General features: G+C 48.6%; 1 protein-coding gene across 2 annotated transcripts in view; it reads right to left on the bottom strand.

Moving 5' to 3' along the window:
* The window catches only part of MYO1D (myosin ID), a 160,812-nt gene that overhangs the window by 6,208 nt on the left and 131,468 nt on the right, over nucleotides 1-23,136 (bottom strand). The window contains exon 22 of one of the 2 annotated variants that reach the window (XM_035566851.2): nucleotides 10,520-11,152. The exons of the other annotated variant lie outside the window; for it this stretch is intronic. Coding sequence (XP_035422744.1) covers nucleotides 11,011-11,152 — 142 coding nt within the window. The 3' untranslated portion in view covers nucleotides 10,520-11,010. Of the gene's footprint in view, nucleotides 1-10,519; nucleotides 11,153-23,136 lie in introns of those variants that run through there. 2 annotated transcript variants of the gene reach the window in all.

Raw genomic sequence — 23,136 nt, 5'->3', positions numbered from 1 at the left:
TGAAGTCAATTAGGACAAAATGATGGATGCTGTTGCTGGGCAGCTTCTGGGAAATAAAATTACTTATTTTTAACAACTATTCCATTAGAAGAGGCAGCGAGATGCAAGTGCTGGCTGAGAGCCTGCTGGGGAAGAAACGTGAACCCCCCAGCTCCCAGGCAAGAAACTGCCTGAGAGGGTGTAACGTACAAACGGAGAGCACTTGTGGGAGTCAGGATCTGGCCCGGCAAGGAACTGCGTGGTCATAACGGCTTTAGCACCACGTGAAGGCCTCGGTGGTTTGCGACCACGCAGGTCTTTTCATACAGTGGTACTGCTGGGTGGAAGCGGCCTCTCCCTCAGCTGGTTGTGCGCAGGGGCCGCTTTCTGCTACCGGGATTTACGGCTCAGCAAGCCCCGCAGGACACACGACTTCTCTCCCTTCCCCTGCGCCGAGCCATCCTCACACGCAAACTGCCTTTATCAGATTACTACCCCTTATCTGTGCTCCAGTCCATCGCCCTGCACTTGTTAGAGACGCTGTCGATGAACGGTTGGGGCAGTTTCTGCGTGAGAGCAGGCGCGCGGGTTAAGCACCTCCGGTGTCGCACGGAGAGCCGCGTACGAGAGCAGCCACATCCTGCAGCCAGCGTGGCGTCAGGCGTCCAGTGGGAGCTGGTGAGACACCTGGGCAAACGCCGGCAAAAGGGAAACCAGCAGAGAAGGGATGACTCAGAGTGGAAGCAGACTACTGGCCCATGAAATATGAGAGTTTTGACTGAGCATTTAATCTAGGACCTCAGGGAAAACACAAGCCAAGTAGCGCATAAATGGCCACAGACATCTGTCAACATTGTTGATAATACAAAAGCATCTTGTCTCCAGTAAGTGGTGGGGAGCAAAACGAATGGAGAAAAAGAGTGGAGAAAGATCAGAGGGAGTTTCTGCAAAGACAGCGGGCAGAAAGTTAAATAAATGTATTGTTAAATAAATGTTAAAACACACAGGATGCTTAAGAGCAAACGCAGATGACTTGGAACATTTTGCAAGAACTGTAATACGCATGGAAACGGAGCGAAGCAGTAGTCGATGTGATGCCCTTCACTTAGCCGTGAACGCGAGCGGCGCCGGGCCGTCAGCGCGGGGGCCTGGGGGAAGCAGCAGAAGGGGCAGGCGATACGGCCTGCGGGGGGCACGGAGGCAGCTGGGGCAATTGTGGAGTGTGGAAGAAATTCTTTTTAGGAATCAAAATTTGGGCAGAAGATGGAAAACAGAGTAAAGGGAGCATCTGATTTTCGTGGCAGGGATTTAAATGAGGCGAATGAAGCATGCTGTGCAGTGTGAAATGAGGGCTCGGCAGCAATAAACTGAATGTGATGTATTCCGGAGGGGATTTTTTAAATGGGCAAATCTTTCTGGAACTTAGAGCAAGGCGTCTCCTCTGGAAAGAGTCATCACTGTGACTACTGGGCTAAGACTTCAAGACAACATGTGGCTGCAAACAAGCTGTTGGGGAACATTAGGAGCAGGATGGCAAATACTGAGCAGCTGTAACACCTGATGTAAGTCAGCGCTGCAGGCTCATCTGGCTACCGGGTGCGGCGTTTGAGTGGGTCAGAGATGAAGAAATACAAAGGCTCACAGATGAAGGGAGGCTATAAAAAAGTAACCAAAAAAACCAGCAGCTATATTCTGCATGAAGAAGATATGTAAGAAGCGGTGATTAAAAACTAGAGAGGGCTAAAAAAAAAAACAGGCAGCTCTCAAGTCTCTGTTTCTACTAAAGTCCCTACTTCCAACAAAAGCCAGAAAGCCAAACAGTATGTTTGATAATTTTGAGGTGGGTTCAAATACATTCCCAGGCAATGTGTTGCTGCTGTGGGTCACTGCAGCTGTGCCATTCACTGCTACTGCGTGGCACAGAGGGGAGAAGAGATGAGCAGGATCTAAAACGAGACTGGACACAACATTTACATATCTGAGTTACAACAGGTGTCATTTGTGGAAAAGATAAGTGTCTTCTGCAGGAGGGCTTATAGTGTGCTGCCTGTGCAGGCTGTGTATCTGGCAGGGAGGGACGGGGTGTATCTCCTCTGAGCACTTGTGGCTTGCTGCAGCTTGCAGGACAATGATACTGGGTATTTGGGCTCGTGGGAGTGGGTGGTCGGAGAAGCTGTAACACCACAGTGGCTTCAACGGTGCAAAAATAGGAACAGCTGGTCTCGGCACGTACAGACGTGGAACCGGCACCAAGACCAGACGCGTGTTTTGTATCTCTCCCTGTGTTGGCTGAGTCGCCCCGTGCACAAGGACCAGCACGGCGGGCACCACGTGCAAACAGCCCTGGGGACGCCTCACTGCAGGGGCAGACACGTCCCATGCAGAGCCTGTGGCATGCTCTGGCACACTGCGTCCACTTGCTCCCTCTCGGGGGGGCCGTCAATGTGAAGTGTGCACGGCTTCAAAGCCCCGGGTCCCACTTCCAGAAGAGATTTACACACTCAGAGCATAAATTTCCCTAAGTAAGACTTGGATGATGCTGACAGCATCGGCCCTGTGACTCCTTGGCACGCTTCATCCTTCTGTGCTCTGCTCGAATTCCCACCGCTGGGACCTGCCATCCAAGGCAGAAACACCTTTTCCCATCCAGCTCTCATTAAAATACACTGGCTCATGTAGCTATGGGAGGTTAAAAGCTGTGATTTACTGACTTGTGTACCTTAGAAAATAATTTAATGTCCTCTTTGCCTCCTTACACTGCACGCTGGGCTGTATGAGTGCTGGCAGTGAGAATAAAGGAAATCTCTTCTCCATGCTGCCAAAGGGGCTTATGGTTTTTGGAGCACCCCCAGACCAAGTCAGCAGGCTCCACTCTTCATCCCACCAGCTTGGTGCCCCAAGGGGAGAAGCCCAGGGTACGGGGATGAGCTGGGACCCATTTTTGGGTGCGTATCACTCCTCCCTGCTCGGAGCTCAAGAGCAGCCGGAGGAGCGGGGGACACGTGAGCACGGCGGGCAGCGTGCCACCCATTTGCCGCTCGCCCTATGTTCCTTGCACGTGCACGGCAGGGCTGTGACAACTGCCTGAACCACAAAGGGTTTTCACAACCTGCCTTGTGAAACAGTCCGAGGTCTCACGCAGTCAGAGCCAAGCATGAGACAGCCAGGGCGCTGTTTTCTCACGTGGGTTCTTGCTTTTAGGGACCCAGCACTGTTTGCATGGTTGGGCTTTTCTGAGCAAGGTGGCCTTGGCTGGGATTTGACACGGAGACAGGTTAAAGCGATGGAGGAGAGAGAATACAGAGAGGACAGACACAAATAAAGGAGATCTCAAGTCAGGATCAAAAGGCAGATTTCCATAGCCAAAGGTCAGAACAAGTCCTGCAGGCATGTTAATGCCACCAAAGGTCAGCTGAGTTAAATGTGGCTCTAGCTGGCCATTTCTCAGCAATTTTTCAAAATTGTCTGCAGTCAGATGATACTCCATACAATGGTTTTTTTTCAGCCTTCAAAACTAATAAATGTTTGTGGCTTATTTCTAATGCACTTTTGTACCACGTGGTCTGTGTTCAGGCAAATCACACTGGAAGCTGGAAGACATGCCTTTTCAAAGGCAATTTTTAATCTATGAGAGAATGACCAGGCTAGAAACTGCAGTCCCTATGGTGCCACTGACAGCGCTGCCACTACCCTTGAACAGTGGCTTTAAATCTTCTCCGGCTCAGACTTGCCCGTGTGTCATTTTTCTCTGCAGCTCATGCTGACATCTATTTACCAATGTAAACCACAGAGCCCACTTGCCTGAAGTTTTGGGAACCATACAGTACCACATATTACAACATCAGACTTGAATTGCGTCAGCAACTCTATTCTTGCCATTTTAATAAGAAACAAGATTTGTTAATATCTAAAAAAAATGAATATTCTCAAGGGAGAGCGTTACATATGTCCAATGCCACATAGCAAGGCAGAAGCAAAGTCTGCTATAAATACTCTGGTCTGCTGGCACCCAACCAGTGCACTGTCTTGTTCCTTTTATTCATGTCTAAACCATAAAAACTGCTCTCCTAAGAAGACAGCAGCTGCCATAGCACGGATGTGCTTTTTTCAAGACACGTCTGTGGCAGATCCAGGTATATTGCTTCCTGTCTGGCTGTCAGTAGTGCCTGAGGAACAAACCTAGTCCATTAAATGATTCACTCTCTCATTCTTAAAATGCATTTATTCCTACTTGAACCCAAGGTCAGGCGGTCCCAGAGCAGCACAGGCGAGCTGCAGTTCGTTCTTTATTTATGTAGTAACTCAGGCATTCGTGCATCCATTCCAACTAGCCAGAGAAAGCTTTCCGGAAAGCATCAAGCTGTAAAATATTTCTGTCTCTTCCAGCAAAGCCAGCTGATTCTCCTGCTCCTGGGCAAAGAAGGGTCCCTACGGTGATCGGGGGCTGCTCCCTGTGCAGGGCTGCACAATTATGGTCCATGAGCGTGATGTCCCAGCCCAACAGCCAGCCTTACTACCCAGGAGGATGGCACCCAACATGTGCATTTTACATGGAGAAAGCCCCGAGAAGTGTTTTTGAGACAGCACTTTGGCTGCAAGTGAAAGGCACAGTGGGTCCAACCACCTCCTTTTCTTCATCCCTGGAAAATTTGATGGAGCAATGTGAACTTAACTACCCTGTATCAGGTGAAATTCAAGGAAGGGATCGATTCGTGGCAGACCATGGCTTCGTTCAACCAGCAGCATGACTGCTGCTTCCCATGTGAGCGTGGCGATGGGGGAGATGCATGTCAGGAACCTGAGCTCTGCTGCAAACCATGCCCTGACCTTGGCACCTGCTCCTTCTGGTGCTTCCCGAATTCTGCTCCTATCGAAGCTGAAAAATTCACATGTGCACTTCAAAAGGAGAAGGCTCTGTCTTTTTTCTCTTCTTGTGTCTTCAGCATTCAAAGCCCGATGTAATTTATCCCTTACAAAGCATTCGCTAAACCTGGCCAATGGTTTTCTGGTTGAAAAAAGCATTCACTAAGTAGGGTATTTCCTGGGAAATCTCATCAACAAAGCAGCTTTCAAAAAAAAAAATAGCAAGCAGCACATGCAGTGTGTTAAATATTTTATTTTCTCAAGCAGGCAAAGTGAATGATTTCAGAGTCCTGTGTGGGTGTGGAAAATACCCATTTCCAGTGGGTAATGGAAAAGGTGGCTCCCAGCCACCACGGGATTGCCACCAAAGTGCCCAGCTGCCAGGGGCCATGCACAAAGACAGGGGTTGCTGACCTAGCACCCTAACAGGAGACACCCCAGCATGATGCACTGCTGGCTTGATCGCTCGGGGTTACAAGGACATGCCTACTCCAAAATCCACAGAGCCCTACTCCTTCTCCCCTGGCCCCTGTGTGCAGTTCAGCACTGCAGGACTTAAATTCACCCCAGAATTCACTGTATTTTGTGCTCTCTCTGAAGCTAAAAATTATAAATTTTACATGAATTCTCCCGCACGCCAAAGACTGGCAATAAGCTGCTGTGTTGCAAGATAAGGTGAAGGAAAGTAAAAAGAGGGGGGAGAGCTGCTGATACATCTGGGGTCTGCAGCATCCCTCTCGCAGGGGGAAGGTGCCCAAGTCATCTCCAACTCTCCACATACCCTTGAGTTTGCAGCAGTAACAGGAGTGTCTTTTGGGGCTAATGCATCTGTACCTGCCTTGGTAAGGAGTGGAAACCAGCTCTGGTGCATAATTACGGAATGGGTGTTCTACTTAGGTAGGAAACAACCTTTAGGAGCGCGTTACGTCCTTGCAGCCTCGCTCCTCCCTGCCCACATGCGGCAGGCACGGACGGCTCCGCGTGCCCTGCAGTTCCGGTTATGTTCAGCTTGCCTTTGGATGAACACGGAGCTGAGTTTCCAAGGCTGATGGTTACCTGTGTTACAGTCAGGCTACAACACAAGAATGTCTTTTACCACTTGACTTCATCTACTCAAACCAGCCTGGTTCTTAAACCCAGCAGCTTTCCCTTGGTGCAGCACAAACGTTCCAACTGCAGCTTCTTCTGAAGTCTCCTTTTAGCCACATTTTCTCAGCTATTCTGAGGCCTGGCAAAGCTTTTGAGAGTCAGTTCTCATCCAGCTTTCTACTTTAGTAGAATCAAACCTGGCCACAAGACGCTTGAGTGTTACATATTTTATGAAAAACCACTGTGCCAAAAATATGATTCAAAGTCCTTGGCTATAGACAGGGTAAAAGCACATCAACTCGTTCACGAGGTTACGCCAAGAATCCTGCATTACAAATGCACCAGCACATAAATAAAAGACGACCACTTAGGAAGATGAACGCAGACCGGCTTCCCGTTTTTGACATCACAGGCCTCGATCTCTGCACAGGCTGAGAAGCAGCAGAGGCGCTTTGCTCCGTTCTCTTCCCACCGCTGGTCCTCACCACTGCCCAGCCAGCTGCTGGGCTCCTCGGCTCATCACAGAGGCACCCGTTTGCCATGTCCCTCTCCCAAGAGGAGGCTCTTGGCTGCTTTAGCAGATGCCAATAACATTCTGCAGCCTGAATTTTTGAAGGTTAAGGAATCTACGTGGCTACAGAGAAATTTGGAAAAAAGAGAAAAAAGCTTCAAAGGCAATCTAGCATGTTTCAGTCAGCTGGAATGCATCGTGCACCTCCTGAAAGAATTTGAGGTGAAGGATTTGATGATGAAGATGATAAATGTGGGATTCTTCAGCTGCTTACCACTCAAATTTACAAGGGGACAACGATTTCCTTGTGTCAAACAGCAGTCAAACAGTTGAAGGCAAGCTGGGTGCATTATGTTGGAAAGCCACGCTTCAGCAAAGTGCTGCTGTCGCCCTGTCAGCACAGGCACAACCCACAGCCAGGCCAATGGAGGAGCAGCTCTGCTTCCCCCACTGGCACGTGCAGGGCTGTAATTCAAACAGACACTTCTGAAATCGGCAGGTAGAAGTCTGCAGTCACAAAATGGTGGAAGGTACCACTCAGCCTCAAAGAGATCACGCACAATTATTGTGAAAAAAACAAGTGTGGAGGCTTCGGAAGTTCTCTCCTCCTTTTGGGTTTCCTTATTCTTTGGGACAGACCCGTGCAGGTGAGGCTGCTGGGCAGCCACTAAGATATCAGCGGGCGCTTTGCTTGGGTGAAGCTGCACGCGCAGTTTGCTGGTACCGGCTCCGACTTCACCCCTGTGATGACACTGGAGCCGCTGGCAGGGAGCGGAGCCCCGAATGGGGCTGGAGAGCAGGGCTGTGTCACCGCACCGCGCTGAGCCCGCGGCTGTCACGGTGTGATGCCCCGGCACTGCCGCCCCCGAAGCCCTGGCACCGCTCCTGCCCTGCAGCCCAAGCCACCGTGTGGCCAAAGGCAACGGCCCCATTGTGTCCCGAGCACATCGGGCTCCTCGAAGCTGGGAATTGGGTGGGAGGTGGGAGGGCCCCGCCGTCCCGGGGAGCACCCACGGCCTTGTGCGGGCAGAGCTCCCGCAGCACCCTTCGGCCAGCGCGTGTGTGCCGGCACAGAGGGGGTGATGGAGAATGGCTGCTTTTAGCACCACGGCTCCCGGTTGCTATAGCAACCTGGATATTAATCATCCCATCGGATGCCTCGCTCCTGCCAGCCAACCAGGGGCTGGAGCAGAGCACTGAGAGCCGGTGTCATTTACTGCCTCCCGCGACTGCTGCTCGGTGCACCCTATATAACCCCTGTAAGAAGCTAATTCTGCATGAATTCCCCTTCCTACGCCGCCCTTTCATGAGGCTGTTTTGAAGTTCCCTGGGGATAGTCCTGCTCGCCCGCAGCTGCCATGGCAGAAGCTGGTGCAGAGGATGCTTGGGTGTCACCGGGACCCGCCTCGCGCAGGATGAGGGGACAGCACGCTGAGATGCCAGTGGCGTCCTGGGACCACTCTGCCCGGCAGCAAAGCTGAACCAAGGCTAACCCCGAAGGAGATTTCTGATGCTGACGCCCATACCTTGGCCGTGGGCATAACCTTGCTCCATCAGCAAGGGCTGCTTCTCCTCCTCAGCTCCTCTGACCTGGGACAGCTGTGCTCAATCCTGTCTCTCTATTTCCAGATCTGATCTGAAAACCTCAATTTTTCGCCCTTGCTTATATCGCTTAATAGAAAAAAAGAGAAATTAGCTAAAGCTTCAGGGGATACAAGAACGCCACAAAAAAGAGATGTTATTGTGCTGTGCTCTATTGCAGCTTTTCTCCCAAGGAGAAGCAGCATTCCTGTTCACCCTGCCTGTGCAAAGCAAGATTTTATCACGTAGCATCTGATGAAAGGTCACAGTTTTACAGCCAACCAGCACTGCATGAGAACATTTTCCCCAGTGGTTCGGGCAGGCAGCATCACGGCTACTCAGCCCTCAGGTCCTTTCCAAAAGCTCAACGCGAATTTTTATCGAAGGCGAGTGCGCAGGGGTGGGGTGCACTCAGGTCACCATGCCCAATGTCGGGCGGGCGAGGAAGCCTCCCCTCCTCTCCCCGGATCCACAGTGCCACGTCCAGCCGAATCCTTCCTCGCTTAATGACAGGCTTTTAGCCTCTTGTGGAGGAGTCTGGCTGAGGTCTCCCTGCTGTTAAAAATGCCTCTCTGTACAGCCAAAACAAGAAGCATTTAAACATAGTGATTTATATATTTTTTTTTTAGCACTGTCCCCCGTGGGAGCTGTTCGATTGGGAACGGCGTGGCAGTGAGGACACTGCAGGCAGTGGGGTATTTTCTGCAAACACCCAACCGTGCCAGGTGGCTCCCGAAACAAAGGCGGCTTAAAACCAGTACCAGACCCTGCCAAACAAGGCAGGGAAGAATCATTAGCCAGCAGATGACAGACAGGAAGGGGAAAGGTAAGCAACGAGTCAGAGTGACTCAGGGCACGGACCTCCTGATTGCTCCATCGCATTCGGGTTTTAGTTTTTGCAGCAATTGCAACTTCCCTGCTATTTCCTGGGGGCAACAGCACACCCAGGACCTTTATGAGGAGCCTGAGGAGATAACGCAAGTAGGCACTGCTCAAAAAGGGATTTTAAATACAAGGCAAGCTCAGAAGGTCAGAGGGAAACTGAGGAGCAGATCGTACCAAGGGTGGTGCTACTGAAACAAAAGAAGATGCTACAAGCATGGGGTCCCAGGAACAAGAACCCAGGTGATGGAGCACGTCGGTGCATTTGTCTTTTTGGTTCCCACCTCCCCACACGCTAACAGCAGGGTCCCGGAGGCTGACAGTATTTTAGGGATGATGTTTGATCAGGTTTACAGCCGTCCTTAGGATGTCGGGGGCTGGCGCATCTTGTCTGCACCGAACTTCCCCACTAATGCTACTTTTTAAGTTCTTGAGAAAATTCAGCCCTTTTCTCAGCATGGAAAGGCTAAAAGATGGGGACGGCCGGTCACGACCCAGAGGAGAATTTGGGTTACAGAAAAGAGAGTAACAGGCAATTGTGAGGTGTGCAAGTTGAGGAGGAAGTGGAGGATTTCATCAACATCAGGATGGAAGAAAGAAGACGGCCTCGCCTCGCACGGACAGTGCCGGGCTGGGAACAGCCCCGGCTTCACCTCCCGCGGCATGGCGGAGGCTGCTTCTGCCAACGCCTGCACCTCTAAAACCGAGCAGCACAAAATTGTCCATGTGGGAAAGCCAGCCACGGCACTGAGATCACCTCTGTACCCACACTGCAGCATCCCACTGAAATATTCTGTGCCCGATCACAATTCAGGCGTGATAAAGTCGTTGCTGTTACAGAGGAAAGCATCGGGGTGAATCAGGTTTTAAGATGTGAAGTCTGGGGAGAGCAAATGATGAGGTTGATTTTGTAAGAAAGATTTTCCTTCGATCATGAAACTTAAAAGTCACGAAACAAAGCCCTTCCAGTAGTGCACACTAGCATGGAGTTATTTAAAAAGAGGAATATAATTTTGGCCTCCTGGTGTCCTCTCCGAGGACCAGCCGCAGTCAGATTAGCCTAAACCAATGTGACAGCCGACCTGCCACGAGGTTGGTATCAGCCACAGGCACTCCCCAGGAAAAAGCAGCGAGCTGAAAAATGTAACCCTATGACTAATGATTAAAGGCAGCCTACTTCTCTACATTTCAAGCCAGATGACTCCTAAGAGCAGCAAGCTTTCACCACGTTTCCTTAGTATTATGGATTGGCAATATCCTGCAAAGCATCAAGAACGCTTCTTAAAACCGGGACTTAAGGTGTATGGGGAAATTGATTTTTGTGATAGCAAAATGACGGGCAGGGTTTTTAAGTGGACCTTGTATTCAGAGAGGTGGGCAGCCAATTCACTTCTATTATTTCAGGAACGTTTGCCAAGATGTTCCAGAGAAGCCTTGGTATCACTTCTGCTGAGTAAAAGGCTCGGAGGCTGCAATCCCAGAATAAAAAAGCTGGCACTTCTGCTTCACTTTGTTCTTTTTTCTTTATTCACTGATACATTAGCACAATTCACATAGGCATGAAAAAAGGCAGCTTGCTGTGAAGAGAGACAACTACGTCTTATTGAAATAACTGACCTATTTCTGCTTTTCCTTTCCCTAACTTATTCAACGAGAAGTTTGGAGTTACAGAAATAGCTGCAATAACTGTTGAATCATGGGAAATTGCTCTTCCTTGTTTTAAAGAAAGCCTTAAAAACAGGTGCATAAGCAAAAAGGCTTTTGCTTACAGAAATGAAAAGTTTGGAAGGGAACACATACTGCCAGACTGTCTCAGGAAGGGGTGATTCCCACTATATTCAGCATTCACATTTTCATTGCAACACCACCTGTTTTTCATTTCAGGGTGTTACGTGACTCCTCAGGAGGACAACACCTATGCGTGCACAACACAGACATATACACTCAAATGTCTGTCATCGGTTACCCAACACGGAAACACAGCAAAATCCTACTGTCTAAAAATCCAGCTTCCTGCTCAGTAGGGTGATCTCTGTTTTGGAAATCACGGTCTATATCAATTTTACAGCAATATTACTGCCCTATTAGACGATCCTGGGAGCGCATCACACAGCTGATGGGAAGGCGAGGCCCAGGGAAGGTGCAAGGGATGCTTCAGCCCGAAGGAGAGGAGCGCTGTGGAGGGCAGAGAGGGGCTGCAGGAACACTTGCGACCAGCCAGCGAAGCCGCCGGCGCACTCCGTCTCGCTGGAATAAAAACGGGTCTGTTCCAGAGCAGGCTCAGGATGCGAGCTTTAGAGCCGAGACACGTTACTAGGCACAGTAAAATGCTTTTAATTACTGTCTGGCATAGCTCGCGTTCTCAGCTGCAAAAGAATAGATCCTTCTTCCTATCTTTCCATGCAGCATAGGGTACGGTTTTCACTTAAATGCTATTTCTGTAGATGCGCCTCTTTCCTTCCCACCCCCGACCTGCTGCTTCATGCAGATCGGAGCCGATGCCAGGGGCTGCAATTCCTGGCAGTGCTGTTACACCACCGCCCCGCAGGCAGCCCTCTCCCCGGGCAGGCCCTGTGATGCACCACCACGGTGCAGGAAACCAGACCTGGCGGCCTACAGGGTCTGTGCGGCCTTAGGCTCCGACAGAAATCTCTCTGAGTACAGGCAGGTTTGGCAAAAGGGAGTCGTTCTATGAATAAGACACGCCATCACATTTCCTTGGCTTTGCAGTCTAACAGGGATACTAATCACTTCTTGGGCCTATGGCAAGCGTGAAGAATAACTAAAATTCCCATGACAATACTGAATGCTATTTTGGAGGTACCAAACGGTGCTACACTCACTGTGATCATATCCATCATTTAGCAGGCGGAATTATCCATATTTCATGCCTCAGTATTTCAGAGTCCATGCTAGGAGAAATCGGCAGATTTACACATGGCACTGAAAAATTTGCTACATCAACCAAATGACTGCAAAGCTAAAGCCATTAACAAATCAAATATCTACAGCTCAAGCATTCAGTATTAATTTACTTTGCTGCAGTCATTCCAGCTGAGCAAAATATCTTCCTCCACCCCAGTTTCTAATCAGCTTCCATCCTCCTCTGGGCTTACCAGAGTTAAATCTCTCACACTGTTCTCTGTGATAAATTGAAAAATTGAGCTGCGAATGGGAAAAAATGAATTGCAAAGCAAATGCTTCCACTAGTAATAGATTAACTCTTTGTTCCAAGGCTATCACATCATTTCAAGAGGCTTCCTATATGTTTTCTCAAGAGCCATTGCAGTGACAAGATAAGATGCCACCACTGTGAAATAATCTCTGGGAAAAGAACCATCCCTCCAGTCTCGAAGGTATGCCTGTGTGGGAGCTGGCTGTAGACCTCAATGGTAGAATTACCAAAATGGCAAATTAACCTCTCATCTTAATATTCAACCCGCACGAGGACCCTCTTGCACTCATCTTAACCTTTTAAGTACTTTGCACTAACACCATGAACAAGGAATATTCTCCAATGCAATTTAAAACCTGCATCTGAGGAACTTGGTTTTTGCAACAAACTTTTGTTTGCAAGCTACAGAGTTAGCTGATAAGAGTTTAGAGCAAGTAAGACAAAAATCATCTTTTTGCGAAATAGATCTGTTCTTGGTCTCGTGAGTCTCTCTTCCTGCCTGCAGCTGAGCAAAGCAGTCTTCTTCCCCTTTGCACTCCCAGAGCTTCTCCTTTCCAGCTTCAGCAGCTCTAAGCACCAAACACGCTAACAGGAGAACAGCTGACTACATCCAGGCATCCTTTAATTCAGCTTAGGAGCTACAAATATGGAGATAAGTCAGAATGACACGGCGGTTCAGATCTCTTCTTAAACTAGGATGTGGGCACCAGACCACAAAGCGTGGAAACCAAAATCCCAACATGAAAAGCCAGAGGATCAACGGGAGTGAGCACGGGTGGGATCCCTCAGGGAAAAGCGCCAACGCTCTTCCCAACCTTGTCTGTCCTGGCCCAAATGGCTCCTGTACGGCATTCAGTGCATCGCCTGCCTTCATGCTAAGCTGAGGGCTCTGCATCAAACCATTTCTGTATCACTGGGTGCGCTTCCAGAGATCGCAGGTAGGTTGGGCGATCAGAAGAGTCTGCCTGACCTTGAGCTCAGTGAAGGCCCTCCTTAAGTCATGCACGTTTCTCTGGGGCTAAAATCCTGCCACAGACGTTGAGAGCCGACAGGCTTATTCGGATCACTCAGAAACAGAGGTCACAGCAAACCTGCTGCTGCCAAGTTCAGCATGGTGTTGCATGACACGTAGCACGAGCTACTTAGTGAGCCAGTCTGCAAAAACCTGCCTGAAAATGACCTGTCAGCTTATAAATCCACTTCTGTGCTTTTGTGATAGCCCTGCTTATATGCAGTGAGGTCAAGCTCCCTATGCCAAGTAGCAGGTCCTGATGCTGGAAGGAGATAAAGGCTCCTTTCAGACCTGTGTTTCCCAAAGGTGCCATGCACTTGACTCTCTTTCAGGTGTATGCATCTTCACATGACACATTGAGGGAAAAGCTAGCTACCTTTAAATTGCTGCACATAATTACCTCTGAATTCCTGCAGTACAAGAGAAACAGCTGGAATGACTGGCTGCATGTGTAAACACTTGTGACCAGGAGAAAGCAAGCTGCTGACAGGTAATTAAATGCTCCTGAGCTGGTGTAAACACCTAGGTCACTAATTGGAGCTGCTTCTTACTCTTTGGCTTTTTGTTTCTTTCCCTCCCACAAGGAACTGAGCTGCTGCCAGCAAAAGGTCAGCTCAACGCAGGCTGATTAGTCTGGAGTTCTGTCCTTAAAAGCAAAACCTTTGCTGTGGTTTTTCAAATCCTCCCTGATCTCCTCTGAGCTCTGGGGATCCGCACCCCCCAAACTGAGAGGTGCTGTGGCAAGAAGGGGAGGTGAGAGGCAGTCCTTGAGACCACAAGGCTGGGACAGGGGCAGGACCCAAGTCTCAGGACCCGAAGGTGCTGCCTGGGAACGACTGGGTTCCCAGCAAGCAAGGCTGCAGTCAGCCCCTGACAGCCCACCAGCTTTCAAAGCTGGATTTTTTGGTATGCTATTGAAATTGAAACCAAGTTCTGATTTTGACTTCATCAAGGCGGTCACTGCTGCATGCAGAGGCTCAAGCTGCCCTCACAGAGGAGTCCTACAAATACGACACAATCCAGGGCCCTTGCTTTTGTGGAAGTACTTCTGGTGAACACAAGCAAGGGCTATGAAAACCCGCCTGGTGAGTACAATGCCCCGTGACACCAAACGCATCCAACAGTAACAAGCGCTTCAGTATTTTCATGCCAACCAGCCACACATCCAACTGCTGAGAATTATTATGATTAAGCATTTGTAGACGTGTGAGGGAAAAGCTTACCGTGCCGATTTTGCTCTGTTCCTTGGATAACCACTGCCTAATTACCACATTTTCCCTTACACAGACTGTATAACTGAACCCTAAACACTCTAGATCTGCTACAGAGATAACTTCCACTTGAGATAAAGGAGCAACTGGTACCAGAAGATGATTAACAGCCTAACACGGAAAGTTATCTGGCAACAGCACAACCAGGGACCTACAAACGTCCACTGTACAGGGGCCCAGCAGTCCAAAGCTAGTAGGAACAGCTGCTAACACCCGTATATCGAAGCACATTTAAGAGGTGTATCACATTTCAAAGGCATTCTGGATGAAATTGGGCTGCACAAGCCCCCTTCTGCAACCTCCAGAGATAGCATGATGCTAGCAGCAGCCTGCACGACCCAGATAGAAAGCACTCACAGAAACAGTGAGAAGGAAAGGCGAGTTACCTCGGTACCCCAGAGCTCTGGCCAGAAGGTAGGCTCTGACGCTCCTGAAATCCAGCCGAGTGCATTTGAGTGAGGACCAAAAGGTATTTGAGGGAAGCCTTGTTTCTAGGAATACCTATTACATTTCACTACCTTCCCTTTCCTCTGGTCCTGCTGAGTTAGCACATGGATCATCTGTGGTGCTTTTGCCTCCGGGCTGGTCACCTTCCACCCTTTATATTCCCCAAAAAAACATTTGACAGCCAGGCACGCAGCTTCTTTCTGCTTCTGCAAAAATACACACCAACAGAAGGCAGGACAAGGAAACATAACTTGTTCAGAGCCACAAACAAACACAAAACCCTTAACATACACTGCAAAAAGAGAAGCCAGATACCTTTTAGAACAGAAAACTTTGGAGCTGGCAGGGTGTTAGTGTGGAGCAGCACAAAGCACTACACCTAAGTTGCAGCAGAGTGCCTGAAGCTGTCACACAGTGCTCTGCTTATACGGACCTCGAGGTCCACTGTAGTTGCCACTGCCCTTTAACAGCACCTCTGAAGTACGGTGAGGATGCAATTAGTTTGTGCTGGCCTCCCAGTCACTATTTTCACTGCTGAAAGCATCAGCGTGCTCTTCCTGTTACACCGGGAGCCAGCTTTATGCTCTCTCCTCAAAATCCCCACCCTGCCATGCTGACCATGTGCTCCCGGTCAAGTCTGGCAGGACAACCGGAGTCCCACAGACGTTCAGCTGGGGACAGCACGACAAACTGCAGGTCTGCCAGCATCGCCCCTCCACCAGCACGCAGCTGCTCTGCATCCTCTTTTGCAGAGGAAACCGCAACCCAAACCCAGCTCACTATAGACTCGCATCGCCACATGCTCCGAAGTCAGCTGGCTCTCATCTTTGAAGAATTATGCTACTTGGGTATGTTTTTCCTATGGGGAAAGCCCTACAGAAATGTGATAGTAACACCTGCTACCACTTCTGACTGTATTACGAACAGGTCACTTCTTTCCAGCTTTAGTTTGAGGAGGAAAAGCCAAAGGGCAAGCGACAGGCTGCAGTGTGGCCACAAACGTAACGATGGCTCCAAGGGGGATTTTCCAAAAACTTCCAGTTTACTTTCTATATGCAAAGGTCAGAGCAGGAAGGAAAAACCCTCTGGTGATCCTGGACTTGTGACAAACCTGAAACCCTTAACAGCACAGTCCTGCGTGGTGTCTGTGCTGCCCTGTTCTCTCAGAGCTGCCAGCAAGCCAGAGACATCTCGCCAGCCCTTTTCATGCATTTTTCATTCACTGGCTACAGGTTATTTTTCCAGCTCAAGAGGACCGAGTGGTTTCTGCCACCCATCAATACCGTTCAGCTGCCCAGAAATGCTGTTATCGATGTGGCCATGGCTGGATGTGCACATTGCTCCCGCCGCGCCCCCAGCCTCCGGCTGACCCAGAAAGCAGGGGTACAGCAGCCAGCTCTGCTCCCAGGGACCGAGCTCAGCCCATCGCTGTCTGTTCTTCCAACACTGGCCCCGGACAAACGGACTCGACAAATAGTTTAGGATGGAGGGGCTCGCTGCAGGTCACCTGCACCGTGCCCCCCATTCAGAGCAGGGCCAACTGGAAAATTAGATCCAACCTCAGGACTAGGCAGCAAGCAAATCCTGCTACAGCTGACAGTTTGGGGAGGATGCTCAGGGCCAACTGCCCACGAACTGCTATGGTCAGCCCTGGCTGAAAGCACCGAGGAAGAGGACACCTTGTGGAAAGCAGCCGTTCTCTAACAGCTGCCACTTCACAACTCTCATGGACAAGATGTTTAGCCTACTACAGATGAATTAACGATTTTCCTCGAGGCTTCTGAAAAGCCACATCAACAGCTTACAAGCTCCACAAATGTTAGAGTCAGGATCGGGCAGAAAATGCAATATCCCACCCCGCATGGGATAGAGGCGCAGCCAGCTACAGGGAGAGCACCTCCTGCGTCTCCAGACCTGGCACTGGTGAGCAAATAAAAAGCAGCAGCCTGGAAAATGGGGACAGTTGATGGATTCACTGCTGCGATGAGGCAGCAACCGTGATGCTCTCCAGAGACAGGTATGTGCCAGGGTGTGCATCTCCGGAACAGAGCGCGCAGAGGCAAGGTCACCGTGTGCTTGGCAAAGAGGGACACCCAACCTGGTGAAAAGGGACACCCAACTTGGCAAAAAGGGACACCCAACTAGTTCCAGCCCTGGGGACAGAGCCTTCAGCTTCAGAAAGCCTGGAGAAGGACGGATTGCTGGCTTCTCCCCGCCTGTGAAACTCTAGCCCGGGGGCTGATCACTCAAATGGAGACTCCTTCCTTTCCTTCGTGCCTTTATCTCCTCTCTTCATCTGCATGATCCAAAGGAGATGAAAAACAAAGAGGATGAGCTGTCTGCTGCCTGGTTGCGCAAGGACGCAGACAAAAGGGAGAAGAGGGTGCTGTGCTATTTAAAGCTGCCTCCTCCTCAACTCCTAGGGGTGGAATTTTACCTCTCTAGTGTTGGCTGCTTTGTAGGAGGGATTTAAAGACTACTTATACAAAAATGATCATTAAAACCTAAATTAAACCTATGCTTATTCAATATTTTACATTTCAATTGTTCTCAAAATCCAGAAAAACACATCCAATTTGCCACAGAGATTTACTGCCATTTTTCTACCGTTTTACTAAAACAAAATCAAAATGCTGGTTTTTAAAATTATAAGGATGCAAAAAGCTCCTTTGACAATAAGCTTGCAGTACAATTCCTTAACTACACAGCATCTAAAGTGACTTCAAATTAAAAGAATTTTGAAGCACTGTGATTAGTTTGATTACTAAATCAACAACTTGATTTAGTAAAATCACTGGCAGCTCACAAAGTATTAACAAAAACAATTAACAAGTGTTGGCAGTTTTCAAGTTATATTTACAAACTAAATTCAGACTCTAGTAAATGCAGACAGCTGAAGTCCCACCTTCTGTAATGCTTTTAACCTTTCAATCTTTAAATTGGTAAAACAGAAAACAGCACTTAAAATAGCCAGCATATACTTTCAAGGTTAATGCTGGTCACCTGGGCCAAACTGCAGAACGCACTGATGAGAGATGAAAAGGAAATCATGGAGTCAGAAATGTTATCACACAGAAGCCAGTCTGTGTTAGGTCCCAAGAGCAGTGCTGCCTTTGCTGAACTCGTTGCTTTGCCAGGTGCTTTGGTAAATTGAGTCCAGACAAACGCTGTTCAACAAGTTTCCATTTTTTAGGTCAAAAGTGGCTTTTAAGACCCCAAAACAGAGTGTTCCAGCCCATCCCCTTGTGCCATTAGACACGAGCAATGAACACTTGGATGCCTAGATTTGAAAACTGAGGGCACAAGCCACAGCAGGGAAACAGCACATCAGAAATTAAGATAGCTTTAACAAAGCACAACTGGTTCAGCACTTGCTCTGGTTAAATTTAATGAGTCATTGGGTCTTGATAACGTGGAGGCAATACAGCGCGTTCCTCCTTATATAATCTTAAATGTAAACAGATTCTGTGAATAAGCATTTTCAACTAATAAATGGGCTTCTTGTTAATAAAGTGTCAAGTAAGAAGTTGCTGCAGCAATGGTGATGGATGGTTAATGTCTCTTCTGGCTGCTGAAGGAGGACACAGAGCCATGTCAGCTTTTCCCTTTGTACAATTTCCACCCATCCCCTTTGCAAGGCAATCCCAGGTGTGTATTTTTACTGCAGAATTAACGTTGATGCTTTGCACTGGGATCTGCGACAGCTTCGCCCGTCTGTGGGCGCTCGCCACAAAACCACACCTGTGATACCAGGGGAGATCCTGCAGCCTCCTTGGCACTCCCAGGGATGCATCCTGTAGCTTTCCTGGGCAGCAGCAAATCTACCTGCCCCAGTTCTTTCCTCCTGAGTTGCTGGGGGACTCGTCTATGCCTCTGCACACCGGGAGCTGCGAGAGGGCTGTTGGCACGCTGGTGGCTCCGCTTTGTGCACTGAGCCAGGAGGCTGCTGGCTCGCGTGGCAGCTCGGTTCAGCTCCGCTCGCTGATCAGAGGTGTGCAGAGATGGGGGCTGCGGAAGGGGCGATGCCCAAAGCCAAATTAACCTTCCTCGGGTGACAAAAGTGACAGCCAGCTGCAGTGCTACTGCCCCAGCTGGGGCTCCCCACTCATGCTCCCCGCTCAGCGCCGCCGCCTTCAACAGCTGCAGCAGCTGTTTAACCTATGCATAAAGCTATCCTCAAAACCAAAATCTACTCTGAAAAGGGATAACATGGACTATGTGGTTTAACAGCAGCTTGACTTAGTTCAGGTACCTTCCTTACCAAGTTAAAATGAAATAAGGCACGAAGCAAAGTAGGTGTCTATGCAAGGTTTGGCACTGCTCAGGGTAACCTGTTTTCAAGTTCAGTGACAGGATGCTCACATAAAGATCATCTCTTAAAAGAAGAGAGAATGCAGTTGTTGGCTACCCTGCAAAAGGAGCTGAGGGCAGCAAAAAGCCATGAGGGCTTTGGTGGTGGGATGCTGGGGAGGGCAGGCAGGTGCCACGCACTTTGCATCCTCAAAACCACTCACACGCACAAGAGGAAAACCAAAGGACAATTTTTCTGGGTTTTATCCCAGCCATGTGTCCCAGACTTCTTTTTTTTTGCATGCCAAGGCCACCTCCCGACCTGTCCTTCCCAGCACTGCCACAAACACGAACCTGCAGCCGAGCCACGCAGCCACTGCACGCTGGCTGTGCGCCCTGCACCCTCGACAGCCCCAAGGGGCAAACAGCATTTGAGACAGCGCCAGTATCACACACACCTTTGGAAAGCTAAAAATCTGCTAAACAGTGGATTAATAAGAAAAATATTTGGAAATGTGGATATTGTGATTTAAGGAGAAGTAGACATTTTTGGTGTCTGGATGCTGGCAAATTCTCCTTTCATATGAGATCTGCTGTCCCCTGGAAATGCACACCAGCTAGTTTGTTGGCATTGTCAGGGCCAGGCTTCTTTGTGTTCAGCAGCAGCCAGCATAAAAAACTCATTGTTCGCGAGTGCCACCCTGGTGTCACTAAAACAAGCACTGCTTTGCTCACTCTGCCTTGGCTGGCCCGTTTTTTCCCCACCATCTCCTTTCCCACCAAGTCTGCAGAGTGTCAGTGAATTGACAGGGCCCAAGCTGGACCTCAGTCCAAATTCAGATGAATAAACCTTGATCTCTGTCAAAGGGCGTTGGAAATGTTGTATTTCCAGGGGAAGTTCCACGTTTCTGACTGTTCTCTTGAACAACAGTCCCACCACTGCACAGTGCCTGCTTGGCCTCACACAAGGGGAATTTTTTGCTGCTTTTTTACCTCGATGCCAAACCCTTCGTAGAGAGCTGGTGGTGGAGCAGGCAGGAGCAGGGGCTTCTGCTGAGCCCCTTGGAAGAGCCCTGGGCGATGGCAGCTGCAGGCACTGCAGCAGTTAACTGCATAGCAAGGAGACAGCTCTTCAGCTGAAGTGACAGCTCTGATGCCAAGGTTATCTCAGTGGTTTATCAGGAGAGAGAGCAATGGAGCCACAAACATGACAAATATGCAGATTGCTGGTCTCCTGGGACCGGTCCTACCTACAGCCTCTTCCCTGCCTTGTTCTGCTGCTCCGGAGTCAGGCCATCTCCTGAAAACTTCAAAGATCTTTCCTTTGTCTCCGGCTCTCAGCACACCAATAGGGAGATCTTATCTGAACGACCTGTAAAAGCTCCTCCTGAGGTTTTGCCCCAAGGTTCAACAGGGAGATTATCACCGCTTCAGGTCTGTCTGGCGCGGTCTTCATCTTCCATCTGACCTTTTGGCAGCACAGCACCTGGTGCAGATAGTGACATCAGAAGGTTTTGACACTGAAGGACTGAGAAATGAAACAGAAATGTCTAATTTCAGGCATGACCAAGGCTGCTGCTCTTTCTGCAAGACTTAGTGTCAAAGTTTCTACCACGGCCCCCCAAAATTACACCAAATATTACATATACAGAAATGGTTTTGTCAGTATTCAGAGATAATCAAGCCAGCTCTGAAACCTATCTTCTCTAAACCAGTAGAATGACATTATCAAGTGGTAACTGCTGCCTCTTCCTCTGCATTTTAAATCATTCTCGTAGCCCTTTTGAGAAAACATTTCCGGCATTTCATTTCCCACATTAAATTACGGACGGCAGCTCTGGGTACTACCACTCTAAGTAACGCCTCATTGCTGCGAGTAAATTCTTGGCTTTAGAAATCCTGCTTGTCATAAATATAAACAATTTCCCTGATTACTGTCAGGAGACTTTTTTTTTTTTTTTTTTCCTTTGCATCCTAAAGTTCTGGGAGCATAATGCAATACAGGTGGATTGGCAGGTTGAGATCACAGACCTAAATGACCTGCCACTGATTTTCTCCCTACAGGATTACCAGGGACTTCCCAAATCACACACCTTCAGAGAACTCTCTCTCTAAGGCTATCAGACTGGATACTGCCTTTAGCTTCTCCCAGTTTTGTTGGCTGCATCACTTCGGTTGCATGGTGGTGCACAGCATGTCGTTTCAAGCAGCTGGGGTGCAGTTCTGCTTCACCTCCTTTGGCAATCCTGAAGAGCACTTTCGGATTATAGAGCCCCTGAGAGATTCTCTCTAGGGTCCACAAGCCCAAATTTGAGCAGATTTAAAGTTTCCAAAGAAATCAGCCTTTGAATGAGTCAGGAACCTTTACACTGGTTTCTTAGGGCATTATCTGTGCTTTAGCTTTTGAGGAGTAAAAGCTTCAGTTGAGGAAGTTCACTGAGACCAAGAAAACTGAAAGTTTTCTGCTTGGAAGATGGTAAGCTTTTGGGGATTTTGTTTTCCACTGTGACCTTGGTGTCTGCAGTCTCTGAATCACCTCAGTACCCCGAACATAATGCCAACCTTAGCTGCGAGACACGAGCAGCGTGCTTCAACCCAATGGCTACAGCAAGCAACACACCCCAGGAGCTGCCTTTTTGTTTTCTTCCATTTTTCTGTAAAGAAGAAATCTGATTTAAAAAATAAAAATAAAAAAAATCAACACTTCCAAGGAAAGGAATGCAGCTTAAAATCAGTATTGTGAAAGCTCAGTCCTGAAGCAGCCCAGGAGTCCACAGCTGCAACTCTGGAGGAAAGGTGTCTGGAGAGGATTTATTGACATGCAGCTTCACAGCCAAGCTTACAGCAAGCATTTCTCCAACACGGACATTTCGTAGGTGGCCCCAACACATTCCTTTTTTCAGGGACAGGACACCGAAGGAATAACTCACAGAGGAAACACCAAAAGTCTAATATTGAAGTATTAGCATATACCTTGAAAAAGCAGCAGCAAAAGGAACAGAAAGTCCCCAAACCTCACGCTATTCATGGCAGCAGTTTTCTTTTCCTCTTTACTCCTGATTTTCTGGGAGGTTTCTGAACAACAAAAGCTGCACTGACTGTGCTGTCAGGAACAGCATGCCGAGCTCACAGCTCTACCTGGAAGCCTTGCTCTATTTTGATTCATATTATCCCAGAGATATCACTTGGTTATCTGAGAAAATGGAACATACAAAGACTCAGGAGAGAACAAACCACTTCCTAGATATGCCTTTCCTAACAGTAGAGGATTATAAAAGGGAATTCTACGTTATCCCACATTTTTGCTTGGGTTACACCAATTTTGATGCTGACAATTAATGTTTATCGTATTAAATGCAGAGAAGCTAATGCCATGTTATGCTTCAGTTCAAACAACTGGCTCAAATTTCGGGAGCCAAGGTTGTTCTATCAGTGTCAACCACGTCGGCTGCAGCTCCCTGGGGAATTACCATGAGGCTATCAGCAATCGCCCACATGGGTTTATGTTTCACAACGGAAAGGGAAAAGAAAACATCAGACCTTGATCCAAGCTATGGGCAAAGCTAACACTGCCAAATCAAATTCAACTTGGGTATCCTGCATGTACTTTTACATGAAACGTGAAACACAGCTTGTTTTTCTTTCCAGCAGAAATTAAAAAACAACAGTATAAAATAAATTTCAGTCTTTTCCTACCTGTTTGAAATTAGCTCTGAGCGCCATACTTCCTGAACCCCTACATGTAGGATTTTGGGGAAGGGGAGGGTATTAACACACTGCCTTAGGGAAGTTCCAGATCCTCTGTTTTGACCAGCTGGCCTCAAGCTGACATCGACAAACGGGCACCCAGTCATTCGCACATATTCTTGCAAGATATTGCTAAGCAAATGCCTAAATGCCCAAGGTAAAATAATCTACTTTGCATTCTTAATCTCTACTCTACTTAAAACAGCCCTTGGCAGGCAACCAAACAGATTTTGGCCATCACTAATAACAACCTTGATCAAATCTTGGGGGTTTACTCTGAGGTGTCACT

Source organism: Cygnus atratus, chromosome 25 (assembly GCF_013377495.2).
Source record: "Cygnus atratus isolate AKBS03 ecotype Queensland, Australia chromosome 25, CAtr_DNAZoo_HiC_assembly, whole genome shotgun sequence".
Classification (NCBI taxonomy): domain Eukaryota; kingdom Metazoa; phylum Chordata; class Aves; order Anseriformes; family Anatidae; genus Cygnus; species Cygnus atratus.
Note: the sequence above shows the minus strand (reverse complement) of the source record. Positions and strands in the feature narration are given on the sequence as shown.